General features: G+C 41.8%; 1 protein-coding gene across 2 annotated transcripts; it reads right to left on the bottom strand.

Moving 5' to 3' along the window:
- Positions 1-356: 356 nt before the first annotated feature.
- On the bottom strand, positions 357-17146 carry LOC111961087 (calsenilin). Of its 2 annotated transcripts, XM_023983204.2 has the most exons (9): positions 16942-17146; positions 7132-7312; positions 3101-3225; positions 2718-2787; positions 2306-2376; positions 2029-2136; positions 1617-1721; positions 1203-1265; positions 357-944 (listed from the first exon to the last, which is right to left on the bottom strand). In XM_023983204.2, exons 1-9 carry the CDS (start codon positions 17074-17076, stop codon positions 897-899), a joined length of 906 nt encoding a protein of 301 aa, XP_023838972.1. In that variant the 5' UTR covers positions 17077-17146; the 3' UTR covers positions 357-896. The 2 variants fall into 2 exon arrangements, with proteins under 2 accessions (XP_023838972.1, XP_070297782.1); XM_070441681.1 differs by lacking the exons at positions 7132-7312; positions 16942-17146 and adding an exon at positions 3948-4201.
- Between the last annotated feature and the right edge of the window lie 3545 nt (positions 17147-20691).

The raw sequence follows: 20691 nt of genomic DNA, 5'->3' as shown, positions 1-20691 counted from the left end.
GGGGGTCATTCATAAACATTTACTGCCACAGGAAAATAACCACTTTCTGTGAAAATTACATAAAATCCCATTGAAAAATATCATGCAATTTACAGGTCACTTTATATTAAAAGTGCAAATTCATTCAAGAATGAAAGTGATATTCAACATTTTAAAATACGTTCTCTCTCCGGGTATGCAATGAGTAGATGACGTAGGCTGTAGGTGCCGCGACGGCTGGGACGTATGGTGGCATGATATATGATATGGCAACATCAATAAATCCCACCTTCCTATCATGATGCTGATGAGGCTATACCGGGTGGGGTGGGGGGTGGGGGGGGGGGGTGGGGGGGGGGTGCAATGTAAAAAGCTTTTACATTTCCAAGCTATTGAGTGAATATCAACTTATCCTAGGTATCCAGTTTTGTGACCCCAAACACACACACACACACACACACACACACACACACACAAATACAATATTAGGTTTCAGCCTACTCAATAACAATATTCATATTTGCATTCCTCTGTGTTAACATTAACTTACACTAGTCTCAGGCAAACATGCAAAGGATCATAATCTGTTCAGACATGGGCAGTTCTGTACAGTGTACTAACATTTCCATTTTTATGTTGCCATTCCCTGGGTGTCCATGGTAAGGAAAGTAGAACTGTCAATAGAACCATTGTAGGGATTATTTTCCCATACGTAGTGGAATCAAACGTTTAAAAGGTCATTTCCCTATGCCCCCTGCCAAATGTTTACTGTCCTCATTTCGATGTGTGTAAATATTTTTCAATTATCAAACGGTGAGGGGTTAAAGTGTAGAGGGGCTTGTAGGGTCTGGTATCGGAAGCAATAAAAGGTCATCAGGACTTATACTTCTATCCATGTTCTCCGTCCGTTCCTAGACCTAGATGACGTTCTCAAAGAGCTGCATGGAGGCCATGATATTTTCATCCTGGTGAGAGAAATGAAAAGTTGAGGAATCGTTTGTTAAGGACACAATGTCAATTCTGTTCTTAGCTCTTCATATGCTTTGTGTTCCTCTGACATGAACAGGTTCTGTAAGACAAACCTGTCAGCTAACCTGCTGTCTGCCAGCTACAGGAATACCTGGAATGTTAAAGCCATGTAATAGCATGTGGCTTGTCTGGGCATTCTAACATGATGTACAGTACATCTTTTCATCAGTAAAGATTGTGGAGGATGTGTTTACCTTCTGACAAGTCTCTATGAACTCATCAATGGTCACCACCCCGTCTCTGTTCCGATCCATTTTCTGAAAAAGCTAGCCATTAAATATCTTATACGATTACATACAGAACTACAATTTTTTACATTTTATTTAACCTTTATTTAACTAGGCAAGTCAGTTACGAACAAATTCTTATTTACAATGACGGCCTAACCCTAACGACGCTGGGCCAGTTGTGCGCTTCCACAGTAACAAAATGTGAAGCTTTTAGGTTGGGAAAACTCAAACAGGCAAGAGTTCTTATTACACAATAGCCAAACAATAAATCTTTAGGACAGAAACAACACAAACATAAGGACAGAAGGTGTTAATCAACGTGAAATGTTAGACATGGGGGTGGGATGGGAGGGGGTCATACACTGGGGGTTTATGTACCTGAAAGAACTTGTCCACATGCTCAGATGGATCAACATCTCGTACACTGGGAGAGGTATACCTGCCCATCATGTCATAGATGGACGTCATTATGGCCAACATCTCCTGTACACAGGTTTTACACGCGCGCACACACGCACGCACGCACGCACGCACGCACGCACGCACGCACGCACGCACGCACGCACGCACGCACGCCACGCACGCACGCACGCACGCACGCACGCACGCACGCACGCACGCACGCACACACACACACCACACACACACACACACACACACACACACACACACACACACTCGCACACCCGCACACATACAGTCATGAGTCAGCACCAGGTCTTGGAGTGTTATGTCTAGCAGAAGAGCATCTCTATGCAACAAACAGGAAATGCACGACCTTACACTGTACCTCCTTGGTGATGTAGCCATCCTTGTTGATATCATATAGATTGAAGGCCCACCGGAGTTTCTCTGTTTCTGAACCTCTGAGCAGTACAGATAGTCCAATCACAAAGTCCTGCAAAAAAACATAGAAAACCTTACTGACTGTCGAAGAAACAGATTTCATCTACTGAAGGCAGTTTGTTTTTTAGATTGAGCAGGTTATCGGGATGGCTAAGGTTGATTGTTCTGGAAAGTTTTATATGAGAGGACAACCGACCTAACTTAAAAGGAGCTTTGCTTACCTCAAAACGGATAGAGCCATTTCTGTCCATGTCAAAAGCGTTGAACAGGAAATGTGCATATGTGGTGGCATCTGAGAAGGGATACCAATAATGCAGTTAACATTAGGCAGGTATACAGTGGGTGACAGCTGGTTATTTATTCTCTTTCCACTTTTATCCACTTTGACGGTCGCTCTGGGTGAAATGGGTCAGTCTTTATAGCATATATAAATCAATAGGTGAGGTTCTGAGTTGTCAGAATCTTTCATTTCTTATCAAATGTTGATTACAAAACAGTATGATAATGCTCTCTATTAAATCACAGCCCATTAAAAGAGCTGACAACGTAGCAGCAGTTGAAAGGGAGTCTCCCACCTATCTGCAGTACTATTACATTGTGCCTCCCTTACATCACTTGAGGGCAGACTCCTACCTCCCTGGGGGAAGAACTGTGAGTAGATGTTCTTGAAAGTCTCCTCATCCACCAGCCCGCTGGGACACTCCTGTTCAGAGGGAAATTAAAATATATTTAATAAGTACTAAGTGCTTAACTTGTATGCCCTGTATGCATTTATAAATGTAGTTAAATATCTATGAAAATAGATATATCTAACGGTTTGTTATCGGCTAATATATGTGTAACAGCTTGTAGTGAGTGAGTGTAAATATCTGTGTAAATAAATGTGTGTAGCTATGCAAGTATATCAAACATATTGTGAGATGATATCTTTGCAGTCCTTCAAGTCCCTGACAGTGTGTTTAACCTCTACCCCACTCCCACTCGGTGCTCTACGCCCAGCCAAGTCCCAGTCGCACGTTTTTAAAGCCTCTGTAGAGTGACTGCAACTCCTTCTTGGTGAACTGGGTCTGGACCTGGAGCTGTTCCAAGCCTTCAGGCTGGTGACGAACAGTAGAAAGCTCCAATTCACAGTCGCTACTCTCTGTTTGAGAGAGGAGAGGGAAAGAGAGAGAGGAGGAGAACCCAGGGAAATTAAGGAGAGTCGGGAGAAGGGGAGAGGTGAAAGGGAGGGGAGAATGTGGATCAGGTGAGAGGCAAGAATAGGACGGGAGCGGATGAGAAAGGTCGAAATCAGGAGAGGAAGACGGGACAATCAGAACAAATTGGGAGGGAGAGGAATTTGTGTGGTGGGTAACAGAGAAATTGGATTTGATGAAAATGGTGTAAAAAAAATTGGCAAAAAGAAGGTGGACAGGTGAACAATAAAGTGGGAGAGGATGATGAGTGAATGACAAAAAGAAATGACAAATACAGGGAATTACTACTGTGTGTGTGCTCACCATCTATGAAATACAAACAAACATCGTGAGGAATGGGGAGAGGAAGACGGGGGAGAGATTGAAGTATAGGGAAGTGAGAAGGGGGGAACATATACAATCAGATTAAGCCAGACAGTCACAGTATTTTGGTTTAAGTTGTTTCTTTCTCTATAAACCAGTAATAAGACATGAAACCTTCGAAGTCTTGAGGCAGTTTGTCTAGAGTTGCAGTGGAAGCCCGTCTTCTCTCATAAAGTGACAACACTGAAATCCATTTATATCTTCAACTATCAATAACACAGTACAAGAAGCTTCTGTCTATCTGTGAGGAATATGATGGCCTTGAAAAGAACAGGGCACTGTAGAGTCTCTCCTTGTTACTTACCATCTAATGTCAAGGGCTCCCAGGCACCAAACTGCTTGAACACTACAAAAAACAGGCCAATGACTACAGTAATTGCAATCAGTTCCATGCCTTCCAGCACCATGGCTGACTTGTTTGAATAAGAACCTTAATCCGCTTGCTATTGGCCAGCTCTGAACATATTGGATGCGTTTTCCACAACTTAACAAATGTTTGCTGCTGGATGTGTGTGTCTAAGAAAACATCAAAACAAACAATTGAACAAGATGTCTGAAAAATAGCTGCGAACACTGAAATCTATTGGTCACACTTTACTCCCCCCATTTCCCCACCCACACACAGTGTTAAAGGAAGTGAACTCTCAGGTGACGATGCTCCTCGTGATGAACAAGGTAAAGATCCAGTGAAAGTAGAGATCCATTAACAGTCACTCTGTTTCAGGTGCCCTTCATTTAACCCCTTGATATCCAGCAAAAGCAAAAAGGTGAGTTTGATGATAATATCTTCTTGTCTTCAAAAAGTCCCTCTAAATCCAAGTCCAGTGCATGGTATTGAGTTGAAAACAAACACATACCACTTGATTCCTCATCTCCCAAATATCTCCATCCTCTGTGAAGTATCTTCCGTAGTACACATTCTGCACCAGTTAAGGGCTGAACCCTCTGTGTCTCCCTTTTTGGGTAAGTCTGTCCTACAGGTCCATCAAGACAGGAATTCTCCCTCTAGTGCAGTCTCCAATTGGAGCGGGTGCGGAAGATGAGAGAGAGAGGGGAGTAGGGCAGCGAGACCGGAGGGATGATGTGTTGTTTTTTTACTAATAGTTTCTAATTGACGGTCTGAGCATTTCCTTGTTTTCCCAGGCATTTCAAGGATGATGTAAAGCTGTAAACCAGGCATTGATCCACATCCACTGATGGCTGGAATATGACCAGCAGCACTTAGAGTGAAGGAGTCTGCCCTGCCCTGTGTGGCGCTGCCTGTGTCTACCTCCCCATTCACACAGCCCACATAACACTGGATTCAAAAAGAAACCTCACATTGTGGTTGTAATTCAACAAACTGATATCAAAAGCTGATATTTCAATTGAGTTTATTAAGGGACTTTAAACAGGAGGAATAGTGAAGGTAGGCCGAGTGCCCTAATTATTTTTCCTATCCCAGAACTCCTTACAAAGTCACTGTAAAGTTTTAGCAACATTCCTTGACAATCCACCAATGCTTTCATGATATCAGTTGTGGTGTGCATGAGTGTGAGGCCGTAAAAAATACAAATAGAGGTAGAGTTCACAACTGATGAGTGTGCACATCTTATAGGAGAGAGTTTAAGCAGGAGCTCTGAGAGGGAGCAGGGGAGGATAAATCAATGAGATGCAAAATACTGGTTTTAGGACTGGAATGGGAACAGGCCAGAAATGCATTTTACCAGAGAGAGATTTAGATGGAGTTAGCCACTGGACTCAATCTTCTTTATGCTGCACATCAAGGTGTTGCACCTTGTGGACACTGTAGGGAAACCACTGAAGCACAGCTGCACCACTGCACTGGGAACACAGTCCCACAAATGAGCCCCTGTTCATAATTTCCGAGTACTACTTTGCAAACACATAAATGTCAAACATTTGTATTTTAAAGATAACAGTACCCTCACTTTCAACTCCATTCCTACAAAGAGCAAGCACAGGTGACCAAACCACTACCATCAGAATGATCACAGAGCATTTTTAATCCACTGATATCTCTATAACGTGTCAGGCAGAGCCTTGTGTTCATGCATACAGTACAAGGTTAGCTCATGTAATAGACCATTGAAAACCAAGACAGCAGCAAAATGTTCATGCTCCCTAAATGCTGATCTATCTTAACTCTTACATTAAAGACGGACAAGGCTTAATGCTGGCATATCGGCATTTCTGCACTCTTCAGAGCAAACATTAATAACAACAGTAATGAGAACGTCATGAAGGCCCATAGCCCCAGAATATCAATCATACGACAGCAACTCACAACAACACAACCTTCTGCTTACAGTTCAACCCAGCCCCCCCCCCCCCCCCCCCCCCCCCCCCCCTCCCTCTGAAAGGTTCTAAGACTGCCAGAGTGTGAGACTAACATCTGGTGCATAGGAATACTTATATTGTGTCATGTAATGATTAATACTATCCAGCAGATGGCAGTGCCTAGACATGGTTGTATTGGTGGTTCCTTACTGGAAAGGGCTTAGAGTTGAAGCAGGGCAGGGCGACGGAGGGGTTAACATGGGGGGGCGGGATGGTGGTTGGGGGTCTCTTCGCTCTGGTGAGTGCACATGAACATGTTAGCCCCAGTCTGCATGCACAGAAGGGCAATGTCAATAATTTAGATAGGTAGAGAAAACGAGGGCATACCGGGGGTATAAGCAGTAACAGACACTCTGCTATTCCCTCCTTATTCAGCTCATACTTCCACCCATAAAAAATACAAATATCAAACTAGTTCAGGTGCTGGACAGAAAAAACAAATAATGTACTCTTTCAACAACACCCTTATTTACTTGACAATATTGTGTATAGCCTTGGATGTCTCTCTTTTTGCATGTGTTGTACGTGTTCCTGAAAAGGGTATAGCAAAGGATCTAATGAGAAATAATCCACAAAGGCTTTGAAAAAAAAGTTATTGATCATTACCATTTTGACAAAATGACTGGCCATAGTTTCTTTCTGAAGGCAGCTTCCCTCCAGTAAGAGATGACTGGTGCATTACTGTCAACACTGGGACTTTTATTTCAATAATCATTTTAAGCTTTCTAAATCCCTACTAAAATAACTGAAGGAAAAGGAAAGAAGAGAAAAAGGAGAGAGTGGGAGAGTTTACAGGAGAGTTAACAGGACAAGTCTCAGCAGTAAGCCTACGGCAATCAGTTTGCTGGGATTGTGGAAAACGAATAGAGATTTATTGATAGTATATTGAAGTGACACAAAGAGATGAGTGGGAGAGTTTCGCACAGTAGAAGTCCACTGAGAGACAGCAAGAGAGATGATAGAGTTTAAAAATATAGTCCTATAAGATGGGGTAGACGCATTCAAATGAATCTTATCTGCATCCCCTCCCCCTCTCCTCTGCCTTCTCCTTCACTCCACCCCAGCTATCCCACACAGGAAAGAACACATACAACTCTGTAGCTGGGATGACTGAGCCTCATGTAAGTTTGGCACTGTCCCTGACCTACCTGGCCCCTGAGTGTTTGTGGTGCTGTCAATGATCCATTTGACGAGGCAGCACTTCATCAGAGATTTACGAGTGATTCGGGGCTTCTGCCATTTCCCTCTGTCCTCCCTCTGTCCTCCTGGGCTGGGCTCCTTCCCGTTGGCATCAGGCAGCAGGCCACCGTCCACTCCCTTTCCATCAGCCTGGGGGACACAGAACTAACTGGGTTAACAGATGACAGAGAGAGGGGTAAGGACACTACAGAGAAGACTGTTGGTACAGACGGGTTAGAGGATGCACAGAGGAGAACGTATAGGCTGGACAGAGAGGGGGAGGAAGAGAAAGAACATGATATTACGGAAAATGTGTACAAAGAACCCTGCATAAAATAATCTAATAAAACTAAGCCATCCCTATTCCACTTTTTGTTTCATTAATCTATTGTTGTTCATGCATTTTGCATCATACTGTATGGTTGTGCGTTTTTGCAAAATGCATCATAGCGGCTGTATTTCGAAAGTTTTACAGTGCCTTCAGAAATTATTCACACCCCTGGACTTTTTCCACATTTAGTTGTGTCACAGCCTGAATTTAAAATGGCTTAAATAGAGATGTTTTTGTCAATACCCCATAATGTCAAAGTGGAATTACGTTTTTCAAAATTAATAAAAAATTTAAAGTTGAAATGTCTTGCGTCAATAAGTATTCAACCACTTTATAAGTAGCCTTGCACGAGCCTTGGCATGTGATGTACAAATACACTCCCTGGACAGGACGCTAATCTATTGCAGGGCCTTCTTTTTCTTTCAATATCAAACAATCTATCTCCTTAATGCTGAGTATCAAACAGCAGAGACACATCAGCTCCCATTTTACACAGCCTTTGGTATGACTCGGCCGGGGATCGAACTCCCAACCTTCCAATGTCAGGGTGGACACTCGGAGGCCGCTGAGATGGTACCCTTTTCTTATGACAAGCCCCAAAAAGTTCAGGAGAAGACAGTGAATGTTCCTGAGTGGCCAAGTTATAGTTTTGACTTAAATCTACTTGAAAATATATGTCAAGATCTGAAAATGGTTGTCTAGCAATGATCAAAAACCAATTTGACAGAGCTTGAAGAGTTTTTTAAAGAATAATGGGCAAATGTTGCACAATCCAGGTGTGGAAACTCAAAGAGACTTGATAAGAAAAGACTCACAGCTGTAATCGCTGCCAAAGGTGCTGCTACAAAGTATTGACCCAGGGGTGTGAATACTTATGTAAATGAAACATTTCTGCATTTTATTTTCAACACATTTGCAAAAATGTATTCATTTTGTATTCAGGCTGTAACACAACAAAATGAAAAAAAATCCTTTAAAGTTGTCAATTCTTTCAACTTGCCACCTACGCATTACCTAGCAACACTGTCTGGTTAGATGTTATAATAAAACTTGATAAAACAATGGAATGTGCATAGTTATAAATCCAATGTGCTCCAATAAGGATCACATATCAAAGTTACAGTCAATTCACAGAGGCTGAAGAAATACAGGATGCTGTGACTGAAGATAAGAGGAGGATGGGCTGTAGGATGACATGGATGAAGAAAATACTAGATAAGGAGAGAGGAAGCTTAATAACCCCTGGATTGATGGGGAATGGAAGGCCCACTAGTATGTATGGGTGTGACTATGTAAAATATATTCTCTGTTAATGTGAGTGTGAGTGTGTGTGTGTGTGTGTGTGTGTGTGTGTGTGTGTGTGTGTGTGTGTGTGTGTGTGTTTGTATGTATGCATGCGCATGGCTGCACACATGCGTTCTTGTTTTGTTACAGTATTTGAAGAGAGAATGGAGCAAAATATCCGGGGATTCCCAGCCCCCTCGTAATCTCCTCATCTCCTATTTGAATATGAAAGGAAGCCAAGGCGCACAGAGCACTGAGGAACTCACTCAATAATTCACACTCCTTAAAACAGCATAAATAAAAGATCAGAGTCAGCTGCCATGGTGGGGATGAGTACCAGCCATGTGCTAAACACTGAGTACCAGCCATGTGTTAAACACTGAGTACCAGCCATGTGTTAAACACTGAGTACCAGCCATGTGTTAAACACTGAGTACCAGCCATGTGTTAAACACTGATACCACCTGTGTTAAAAACCTGAGTACCAGCATGTGTTAAACACTGAAGTACCAGCCATGTGTTTAACACTGAGTACCAGCCATGTGTTAAAAACACTGAGTACCAGCCATGTGTTAAACACTGGATTACCAGCCATGTGTTAAAACACTGAGTACCAGCCATGTGTTTAAACACCTGAGTACCGAGCCATGTGTTAAACACTGATTACCAGCCATGTGTTAAAAACTGATTACCGGGCCATGTGTTAAAACAGATTACCGGCCATGTGTTACACACTGATTAACGGCCATGTGTTACACAACTGTTACCGGCCATGTGTTACACCTGATTACGCCATATGTTTACCACTGATTACGCCATGTGTTACACATGATTACCGGCATGTGTTACAACACTGATTACCGCCATGTGTTACACACTGATTACCGGCCATGTGTTAAACACTGATTACCGGCCATGTGTTAAACACTGATTACCGCCATGTGTTAACACGATTACCGCCATGTGTTACACACTGATTACGGCCATGTGTTAACACTGATTCGGCCATGTGTTACACACTGATTACCGCCATGTGTTAAACACTGATTACCGGCCATGTGTTAAACACAGATTACCGGCCATGTGTTAAACACTGATTACGGCCATGTGTTACACACTGATTACCGGCCATGTGTTAAACCAGATTACCGGCCATGTGTTAACAGTGATTACCGGCCATGTGTTACACACTGATTACCAGCCATGGTGTGTTACACACTGATTAACCAAGCCATGTGTTAACACTGATTACCAGCCATGTGGTTATAACACTGATTACCAGCCATGTGTTAACACTGATTACGGCCTGGTTTACACACTGATTACCGGCCATGTGTTACACACTGATTACCGGCCATGTGTTACACACTGATTACCGGCCATGTGTTAAACACTGATTACCAGCCATGTGTTAAACACCAGGACAAGAGAGACCATCCCCCACCCACCCCCACACACACATACACACACACCGCCCTCAAATGACTACACTGAACCATGGTGTCAACTGTCGCCTCCTGAGCGATAAACAAATGCAGCTTCTTGCTTACGCTGGCAACATGGCATCGAATCCAGGAAGGGTTGGTACATGATATGCATGCAGGGTAAATGGTTTGTCCACATTGCTCTGCAGCAAACTGTTCTTCTTATTGATCACGTTGACCACTATCTGTGTGTGCTGAACTATTCTTCACACACACTGTCAACAATACAGTATACACTGAGTGTACCAAACATTAGGAACACCTTCCTAATATTGAGTTGCACCCCCTTTTGCCCTCAGAAGAGCCTCAATTCGTTGGGGCATGGACTCTATAAGGTTTTGAAAGCGTTCCACAGGGATGCTGGCCCATGTTGACTCTTATGCTACTTACAATTGCGTCAAGTTGGCTGGATGTCCTTTGGGTGGTGGACCATTCTTGATACACACGGGAAACTGTTGAAGGTGGAAAAACCCAGCAGAGGTACAGTTCCATGTCTTAATTGTCTCAAGGCTTAAAAGTCCTTCTGTAACCTGTTTCCTTCCCTTCATCTACACTGAGTGAAGTGGATTTAACAAACAACATCAATAAGGGATCATAGCTTTCATCTGGATTCACCTGGTCCAGTCTATGTCATGGAAAGAACAGGTGTTCTTAATGTTTTGTATACTTAGTGTATGTCATCTCAACAGTGGATGATTGTAGGCCCTGGCATCCGCAGTACTACATTATTAACGTTTAGCCTGACATGTGGGAGATGCAGCAGGGTTTAACTATCCTCCCTTAATAATCCAACTCATCATGCACACTGCGGGCGACTGCACCATCCGCTGATCACCACACATGTCACCAACACATGCCCTCTTCATTGTCAGCCCCTCTTTCTCCCCGTGTGTGTGGCGCTTGTAGCCTCTCCCTTGGTCCTGACAGAGTAGGAGAACACAGTGTACACAGAGCTCATTGACATGCAACACAGATACAGCATCCTTCCCCTTCTTCTCTTGCCATGAATCACAGTGAGGTGGTACACTCACCACTCCAGTAGAACTGGCTCATAACAGGACTGCTAAATACAGATTGTCTGGGTGATCACAAGCCCTAAAGATAAACTTTCCCTGCCCTGACCTGAACAATGCACAAGGGACATTTTCTTGTGGGAGAAATATTCCAAAGAGAAATGTTTATTTATTACATAATACATACTTGGACAAGCAAATACATTTTCGCTTTCTTACAGAAATACTTCAAATTGTCTCCATAGTCCCCATACACTCCTCCAAGATGTCTCTTCCTCTCTCAATCAATCCTGCTTCCTTTCTCCTATTGGCGAGCTAAAGCAGATTTCACGACAGGTGAGAAAAGGGGAAAAATATATATATTTTATTTGCCTGGATGAATTGTTCAATGAACAATCCAATAGAAGCAACGGTGTGGTTACTTTTGAATCTTGTCAACGTGTCCACTGAGTCTGAAATCGCAATGTATGAAATTCTTTCTGTTTAGATCTACAGGCCTGAGTGGTTCCTCAACTACTGTGACCTTTTGGGAAAGAGCTCCTTTTACATATTTCCTAAGCAATTGTAACTATTTATTCGGGTTTTGTATCGTTTGGTGAGGAAGGGGCCAGCAGTGGAGAAGCTTCAGGGTACAGTGCTACTGGCTGGTAAATCACAGACCCTTTAGGGCAGGGTGTTGCAAAACCTTTTTTGACAAGTGCCCCTTTTTCACATTTTCACAGCCAAAGACCCCTTTTGTATTATTATTATTGTCTATTGAGATAGCCTATATTAAATACACCACCAGCTTGCTTTTGTTAAATTTGAGGGTTTTTAAGCTCATTTCCTACAATTCTACTTAGTTTAAAAGGACTCATGACATATTTTAGATAGTATATTTAATAATAATAATAATGATAATGGATAAGGAAACTGTCTGGACCCGATTTCCCCAAATGTTATTCCGCTACTACATATGTTTTTATTATGATAATTAATATAAACCCTCCATTTAATTCTACATATTTTCTTTTACAGAAAGTGAACAGATCAAATGATCGCAACAGAGTCCCACATAAGATCACTTCCAAGCAAAGTCTAATTTCTTTGACTCCTCGACTGTAGGTGGTTGAACCTCAGCTTCTGTCATAGAGACAAACCCCTCTGATGTTCCCATGTGCATCAGAGTAGCATCTTCCTCTGGCATTTTACCACTTGGTTCTGGCCTAAAGCATCACAAACGCATGCGCCGTTTTAGATCGGTCTAAACAATCGCGAACGAAAAAAATAAAAAATAAATCCAATCAAGCCAGGTCCCGCGTACCCCACACAAGACCTTGGCGCGCTGTGCCCCCTATGGTGAGAACATCTGCTCTAGGCTTCCGTTGTACTCATAATGCCTGGCTGCATGGAACAGCTGGGATCAGCAGATTATTGTCACAGAGGGATGCACTGTAATTCAGAACACTGTTATTATATTGTATTAAATATGATCTCTGTGCACTGTGTCTCTCACAGTCAAAATACAGTACAGAGTTGGACAACTACAGTGGAAATGGTTATATCATTTACATAACGCTCCCTCGTTGCTTTTGTCGAGGGTCCCAAGATACAGTGCCTTCAGAAAGTATTCACACCCCTTAACTTTTCCACATTTTGATGTGTTACAGCCTAAATTTAAAATGGATTACATTTAGATGTTCTGTCACTGGCCTACACACAATACCCTATAATGCAAAAGTGGAATTATGTATTTCAAAATGTTTACCAATTAATTAAAAACGAAAAGATGAAATGTCTTGAGTCAATAAGTATTCAACTCATTTGTAAGCCTAAATAAATTCAGGAGTAAGAATGTGCTTAACAAGTCACATAATAAGTTGTGCACACTGTGTGCAATAATAGTGTTAACATGATTTTTGAATGACTACCTCATCTCTGTACCCCACACATACAATTATCTGCAATGTCCCTCAGACAAGCAGTGAATTTCAAACACAGATTCAACCACATAGACCAGGGAGGTTTTCCAACGCCTCGTAAAGAAGGGCACCTATTGGTAGATGGGTAAAAAAAGGACATTGAATATCCCTTTGAGCATGGTGAAGTTATTCATTACACTTTGGATGGTGTATCAATTCACCTAGTTGCCGGAGAGGAAGGAAACCACTTAGGGATTTCACCGTGAGGCCAATGGTGACTTTAAAACAGTTACATAGTTTAATGGCTGTGATATGAAAACATTTAAGAAGAATCAACAACATTGTAGTTACTCCACAATACTAACCTAATTGACAGAGTGAAAAGAACGAAGCCTGTCCAGAATACAAATATTTAAAAAAATGCATCCTGTTTGCAACCAAACACTAAAGTAATACTGCAAAACATGTGGCATAGCAATTTACTTTTTGTCCTGAATACAAAGTGTTATGCCTGGGGCAAATCCAACAGAACACATTACTGAGTACCACTCTCCATATTTTCAAGCATAGTGGTGGCTGCATCATGTTATGGGTATGCTTGTAATCGTTAAGGACTGGGGAGTTTTTCAGGATAAAAAATAAATGGAATGGAGCTAAGCACAGGCAAAATCCTAGAGGAAAACCAGGTTCAGTCTGCTTTCCACCAGACAATGGGAGATGAATTCACCTTTCAGCAGAACATTAACCTAAAACACAAGGCCAAATCTACACTGGAGTTGCTTTGCAAGAAGACAGTTCCTGAGTGGCCGAGTTAAAGTTTTGACTTAAATCTGCTTGAAAATCTACGGCAATACAGGAAAATAGTTGTCTAGCAATGGTCAACAACCAATGACAGAGCTTGAAGAATTTTGAAAAGAATAATGGGCAAATGTTGCACAATCCAGGTGTGGAAAGCCCTTAGAGACTTACCCAGAAAGACTCACAGCTGTAATCGCTGACAAAGGTGATTCTAACATGTATTGACTCAGGGGATTGAATACTTATGTAATCAAGACATATATATATATTTTTTTTACAAATGTTAGAATTTTTCTTCCACTTTGACATTAGAGTATTTTGTGTATATCGTTGACAAAAAAAAGAAAATTCAATCCATTTTAATCCCTCTTTGTAACACAACAAAATATGGAAAAAGTCAAGGGGTGTGAATACTGTCTGAAGGCAGTGTAAAAGTGTATGACAATTTTTTTGGGGGTGGACTGCAAGTCTTGAAGGCATACTGTACATACAAAAGGGATGCTGTACAGAGGCTTGCATTGCAGTTCTACACGTCATTGTGCAGAAGACATTGCTTAGAGCAATGGAGTGTGTCTTTATGTTCATTATGCAACTACTTTTCTTCAGCTCACATTTAGGTGTGTGAACCCTCCACCCTCACAAATACGCTATTATTAACTTGAGCATTGGATACTTTCCTGACCATCAACCAAATTCAAACGGACTAATGGACCCTGAATCCATCGCAGGGCTAGTTCCACAAGCTCTGTACAAAAGTAGACGCCTCTCACCATAGGCTCTATTTAAAGTGTCACAAAGTGCCAGTGGAAACAAACAACCTGAGAGAGTGAGAGAAAGAGAGAGACAGAGAGTAAACAAAAAAGAACACAGTGCTCCTAATCCCTGGGCTGATGATAATGTCCTCCTCCTTGTTTCCCCTCCATCAACCTTGTCTCCATTGTTACCTCCACTCCGGGCACAAAGATCAAGGGCTCCTCTCTGTTTCCCAATGTGAATCTAGCAAGGAACACAGTCTAATAACAACTTGGGAGTTAGTGAAACTGCCTGGCAAACTTGTTGAGTGGATTCTTAAGATCTTATTCAACAACCACTTTCTGTGGAGCTTTCTGTCCTTTTCACTCCCTGAAAGAATGCCTGATTTGTAACACAGTCAACATTTTGTCCCAGAGAGGAAGTGATATTGTTCAGTAAGTGCAGTAATGCATTAGTAGACACACCACATAGGACAGCCGCTGAAAGATGAGTGATGGAAAAGGACATCACATGAGGTCACTGTTACATAAGCCAAGGGGATAATGCCTTTAGTTGTGGTTCATCATCACACTGCTCTTGTGTGTCACGCTATGCATGTCTGTCCCCTCACACATCTGGAAGATGCATGTCTGTCCCCTCACACATCTGGAAGATGCATGTCTGTCCCCTCACACATCTGGAAGATGCATGTCTGTCCCCTCACACATCTGGAAGATGCATGTCTGTCCCCTCACACATCTGGAAGATGCATGTCTGTCCCCTCACACATCTGGAAGATGCATGTCTGTCCCCTCACACATCTGGAAGATGCATGTCTGTCCCCTCACACATCTGGAAGATGCATGTCTGTCCCCTCACACATCTGGAAGATGCATGTCTGTCCCCTCACACATCTGGAAGATGCATGTCTGTCCCCTCACACATCTGGAAGATGCATGTCTGACTTACAGATTCTTGTCTAAATCAAAATCTGTGCATTTGCTTTGAAGACAACAAAAAAATTGTTCAATTATCAAAAATCACAGTTAAGCATCCCAGTGTGTGTGTGTGTGTGTGTGTGTGTGTGTGTGTGTGTGTGTGTGTGTGTGTGTGTGTGTGTGTGTGTGTGTTGTATTATGCAGGGGGGTTGTGTATTATACATTATTTACAGTGTATTAACTGGAGGGCAATTGCAACTACTTCTTGACCTGTTTTTCCCTCAAAGCAAGATGACATTTCAGCTCCATATTTTTCAGTTTGTTTACCAATTAGCCTTTAGCACATTAACAAGTAAACACATTGCGCTTCTACAGGGAGTTGTCATAACCCAAATAGTTTTAATGTCAAATCTCAACATATGGCTCAAAACAGCAAGGCAACTGCTGAAAACAGAGTCAAACTCCAGCTGCAGCTGCAATGAGTGATGTCTACATACTGTATCTGACAGAATGCTGAGCACCTTCAAGAGAGAAAGAATCCCCCATGTACCTTACAACTTCAGCAAAAAGCTCAATAATTGTATTATGAAATAGCTTTTTGCAGCTACTAGACTTCTGTCTAGCACAACTGCTACAATGGTTTGAACAACAGTCAGTCACTCTATAGATCAATATGCACACCATTAGTTGATTAAATACATTAAGTGATTTCTGAATGCCTCCCTTTGGACAATGTCTTAACTTGAAAAATGAAATAGTAATTGCCTGCTTGAATTTGATACTCATAATTAATTGAGTAGTACATGGTTACAACGCAATTAAGCTACTGACACACAATACTGCAGATGGTAAGAACCAATATAATTAAGTTGACCCTAGCCATTTTCACAACATGGCATAGAATAAAGTCATTATCAGAGCAGGTACAATATCAGTGACACATTTGACATTTATATTTAGGTAATTTAGCGGACGTTCTTATCCAGAGTGCATACATTTTCATACACCAAGCAGCTTACATGACAACTTTTCCATGGCATCAACAAGCAGTTTGGTTACTGTTGCACTTGATTGATTCAACAACACTCACGTGCTTCCACTTTATGAGACATGCAATATCTCAATGATGAGTTTTTTCTACCGTAACGTAATGCGCGAATGACGTGCGCATGGATTTGGCAGATCTGCCTCGTACTGAACTCAAACTTGAGAGTGAATGTGCCGGAGCAGTTTGTTTAGGCTATTCCAACAATTAAAACAACACATCAAAATATACATGTAATATTTTTTTGATTTACCTGCATGATGTTGATGTTATGTTGATTTCTTGCTTTTTGCAGTAAACCGCTCTGAGGCATTCGTCTAGTCGCGCGCACTTTCTGTTCTGAGGATCCTGATGTAAACAGTAACCTGTGAGGCATAAACTCGTTCATTTCAAAGCACCGCACGAGAGAGAGAGAAAGAGAGAGAGAGAGAGAGAGAGAGCACCACCAGTATGCCTTCTTCCACGTGCTGTCCGTGGTTCTGAACACGCTGTGGTGTTTTTTTTAAAGACAGCAGTGCTGCACTGAAAAAAGTGGCTTGGCTTGGAAGTATTGCACAAGCCAAGCAGAAGAAGAGAGGATGAGGAGATGAATGACTTCCCACTGTTTTGGCTTGTATTCAGATGCTACTCAGGCTAGGTATTAGCAGTTCAAGACATTTTTCTGTCAGTTACGATAGAGTGAACACAGGATGAATGTGTGGCAAGGTCAAGGTAAAAATATCCCTTAGGAACCTGTGATTGTATATTATACTGGACATTAATAGATGTTATAAAAGCATATAAAGTACCCATTTGAAATTAATACAAACGCTGATGGTATTGCCAGATATTTTATGGGAATTGCCATGTCACTAATGTTTACACAGTCCTGCCTCTAAAATGAGCCTGCACAGTTGTATTTTCACTATTTAAACAGTGATCTGAGTCCTTTCTCTTTTCTTTTCTATAGACAGATGACTGACTAGAGATTGGTCCTCTTTGACCTCTCATGTCGTTTATCCCAACAGTCAATTAGGAGGTTAATTTCCTATTGAACTCAATCACGATAACAGAACACACAACACTAATCACAGAGGTCTCTCCTGAAGAGTGCTTAAGATTCCCACCCAAAGACCTTGATTCTTGTTACCTTCCGAAATCATTCGATTAATGACAGAGCATTTTTATCTGCACTGATCTCCCTGCTGCATAGGCAGACTTAATGAGGTGTTCAAAGCCTCTCCTGCTCCTTTCCTACACAAAAATGGAAGTAGGGTTTCATTCAGAATGTGAACTGTAAAGTAAAGCCATTTGATCACATTGCTTGTCAAATATCTGAATGTCATTCCATTCACTGCTTTGATTATCTTATCACCGCAAACCAATGGTGTCACTTGCAATTTTATAAGAAGCAGTTCTTGTTACGTTGTAAAAACGGAGTCGACTGTATGTGCGATCATATATCAATCCATTAAATCACTTTCAAATTCCAGTCAGATCAATAGATTCTAGCAGGAACAGCAGGTTTCCCTGCCCCCCCTTTTTCTCTTCACCTGGGGATTCTATTATTGTCGAGAACTGTCAACTTGTTATACTTCCGTGGAACTGTGTGACTTTATAATGAGCAAGATAAAGGCCAGGGAGGGAAGATAGAGAGATATATAGAGAGAGAGACAGACAGACAGACAGACAGACAGACAGACAGACAGACAGACAGACATCTCAGCTATCCAAAAATGCATCTTCTCTGGGGGAAAGGGAAGGTAGTGTGGGGCAAAAAAGTATTTAGTCAGCCACCAATTGTGCAAGTTCTCCCACTTAAAAAGATGAGAGAGGCCTGTAATTTTCATCATAGGTACACTTCAACTATGACAGACAAAATGAGAAAAAAAAATCCAGAAAATCACATTGTAGGATTTTTAATGAATTTATTTGCAAATTATGGTGGAAAATAAGTATTTGGTCACCTACAAACAAGCAAGATTTCTGGCTCTCACAGACACTGTTAACTTCTCTTTAAGAGGCTCCTCTGTCCTCCACCGTATACCTGTATTAATGCACCGTTTGAACTATGTTCATCAGTATAAAAGACACCTGTCCACAACCTCAAACAGTCACACTCCAAATCCACTATGGCCAAGACCAAAGAGCTGTCAAAGACACCAGAAAACAAATCTGTAGACCTGCACCAGGCTGGGAAGACTGAATCTGCCAGATAGGTAAGCGCTTGGTTTGAAGAATCAACTGGGGAGCAATATTAGGAAATGGAAGACATACAAGACCACTTGATATCTCCCTCGAATCTGGGCTCCACGCAAGATCTCACCCGTGGGGTCAAACATATGATCACAAGAACGAGTGAGCAAAAATCCAGAACCCAACGGGAGGACACAGTGAATGACCTGCAGAGCGTGGGACCAAAGTAACAAGTCCTACCATCAGCAAAGGCTTGAGAGATTGAAACGTGGGCTGGGTCTTTCAGCATGACAATGAGTCCCAAAACACCACCCGGCAACGAAGGAGTGGCTTCGTAAGAAGCATTGTCCAAGTGTCCTGGATGGCCTAGCCAAGTCTGCCAGATCTCAACCCCATACGAAAATCCTTGAGAGTGAAATCCAGTTGCCCAGCTACAGCCCAAAACGATCCTGCTCTTAGAGAGACATCTGCATGTGAGAATTGCCAAAATTACCAGCAAACGTTGTGAAACCTTCGTGAGACTTACAGAAAACGTTTACCTCTGTCAATTGCCAACAAAGGATGATAACAAAGTCATTTGACAGAAAAAACTTTTGTTATCTGATCCAATACTTATTTTCCACCATAATTTGCAAATAAATTCATAAAAAATCATACAATGTGATTTTTTGGATTTTTTTTCTCATTTTGTCTGTCATAGTTGAAGTGTACCTATGATGAAAATTACAGGCCTCTCTCATCTTTTTAAGTGGGAGAACTTGCACAATTGGTGGCTGACTAAATACTTTTTTGCCCCACTGTATAAGCAGGTGCGGATGTCTCTTTAATTCATTAAATAATAATAGAGTAACAAGTAATTATGTTTTAAGAGCCAATCAATTAGTGTCACACAACGATCTACCAATTAAGGCTTATACTCTTTAATGTGATTCATTTCTTTGGTATTTCGTTACACTACATGTATTAAATTCCACTGTAATTTCTGTTACAGGGACCAAGCTAAAAATATTCTATATTTCCATGAGTCTGTCCCTGTGTGCCTCTGGGTGCTTATCTCCCTACAGGTCTATCTCATTCCTGCAGCCACTATGGCTATTTTTAGCCTAGTGACAAGTGCGCTCCAGCTAGCGCTTGGTGTCCCTGGTGATTACACACCAATGGTGAGTCTAATTGAGAATGTGAGTGTGTGTGTGTTTGTGTTTGCTTTTTCATCATATCTTCTCCAACAATGGATGCTGTTGGACCGTGCAAACGTGCATGCACTCACACACACAACAACCCCTCGTTCTTTGCCACGTTATTTAATCTACTATATCCGTCCCTTTCTCCTCTCTCTATACTTTCATCCCTCAGCCTGTTTTACAATCACACTTCTTGCACTCCTTCTCTGTCATCTCTCTTTTTCCCTCTCTGCAATCTCACTCCTACTCTCTGTCATCTTTTCTCTGCTTGCTTTACTTGCCACACACCTCCTCTCTGTCACCCCATCCGTACCAGTTCCCCCCCTTCCTGCCAGCCTGCTGATTCAACCCAGTATCGCCTTTTTTTGCTTACATACTGACTATCGTGTGATGTTAAGCAGATTCAAAAGATCTATCATGCATTGATAATATGCATAAAGTATAATAGTAGACGTCAAAATATAAGTATTGGAGATTTTGAGAAAATGAAAATGTATACCTCACTAATTTAGGGTGATACAGTATTGAAACTCCCATTGCTATGATTCAGAGTGTTTGGGAAAACAAGTCAACGTCACCATACAGGTACTATATACAGTAGGTACGTAACAGAGTCAACGTCACCATACAGGTACCATATACAGTAG

This window comes from Salvelinus sp. IW2-2015, linkage group LG4q.1:29 (assembly GCF_002910315.2).
Source record: "Salvelinus sp. IW2-2015 linkage group LG4q.1:29, ASM291031v2, whole genome shotgun sequence".
NCBI classification, from domain to species: Eukaryota; Metazoa; Chordata; class Actinopteri; order Salmoniformes; family Salmonidae; genus Salvelinus; species Salvelinus sp. IW2-2015.
Note: the sequence above shows the minus strand (reverse complement) of the source record. Positions and strands in the feature narration are given on the sequence as shown.

Excerpts from the sequence above, each read along its gene's own strand:
- LOC111961087 (XM_023983204.2), bottom strand. The coding sequence starts at position 17,076 with ATGAACGAGTTTATGCCTCACAGGTTACTGTTTACATCAGGATCCTCA. Across the intron at positions 2,137-2,305 it reads ATGGCTCTATCCGTTTTGAG|GACTTTGTGATTGGACTATC; the intron begins GTAAGCAAAGCT and ends GTTTTTTTGCAG. Across the intron at positions 1,266-1,616 it reads ATGTGGACAAGTTCTTTCAG|AAAATGGATCGGAACAGAGA; the intron begins GTACATAAACCC and ends TAGCTTTTTCAG.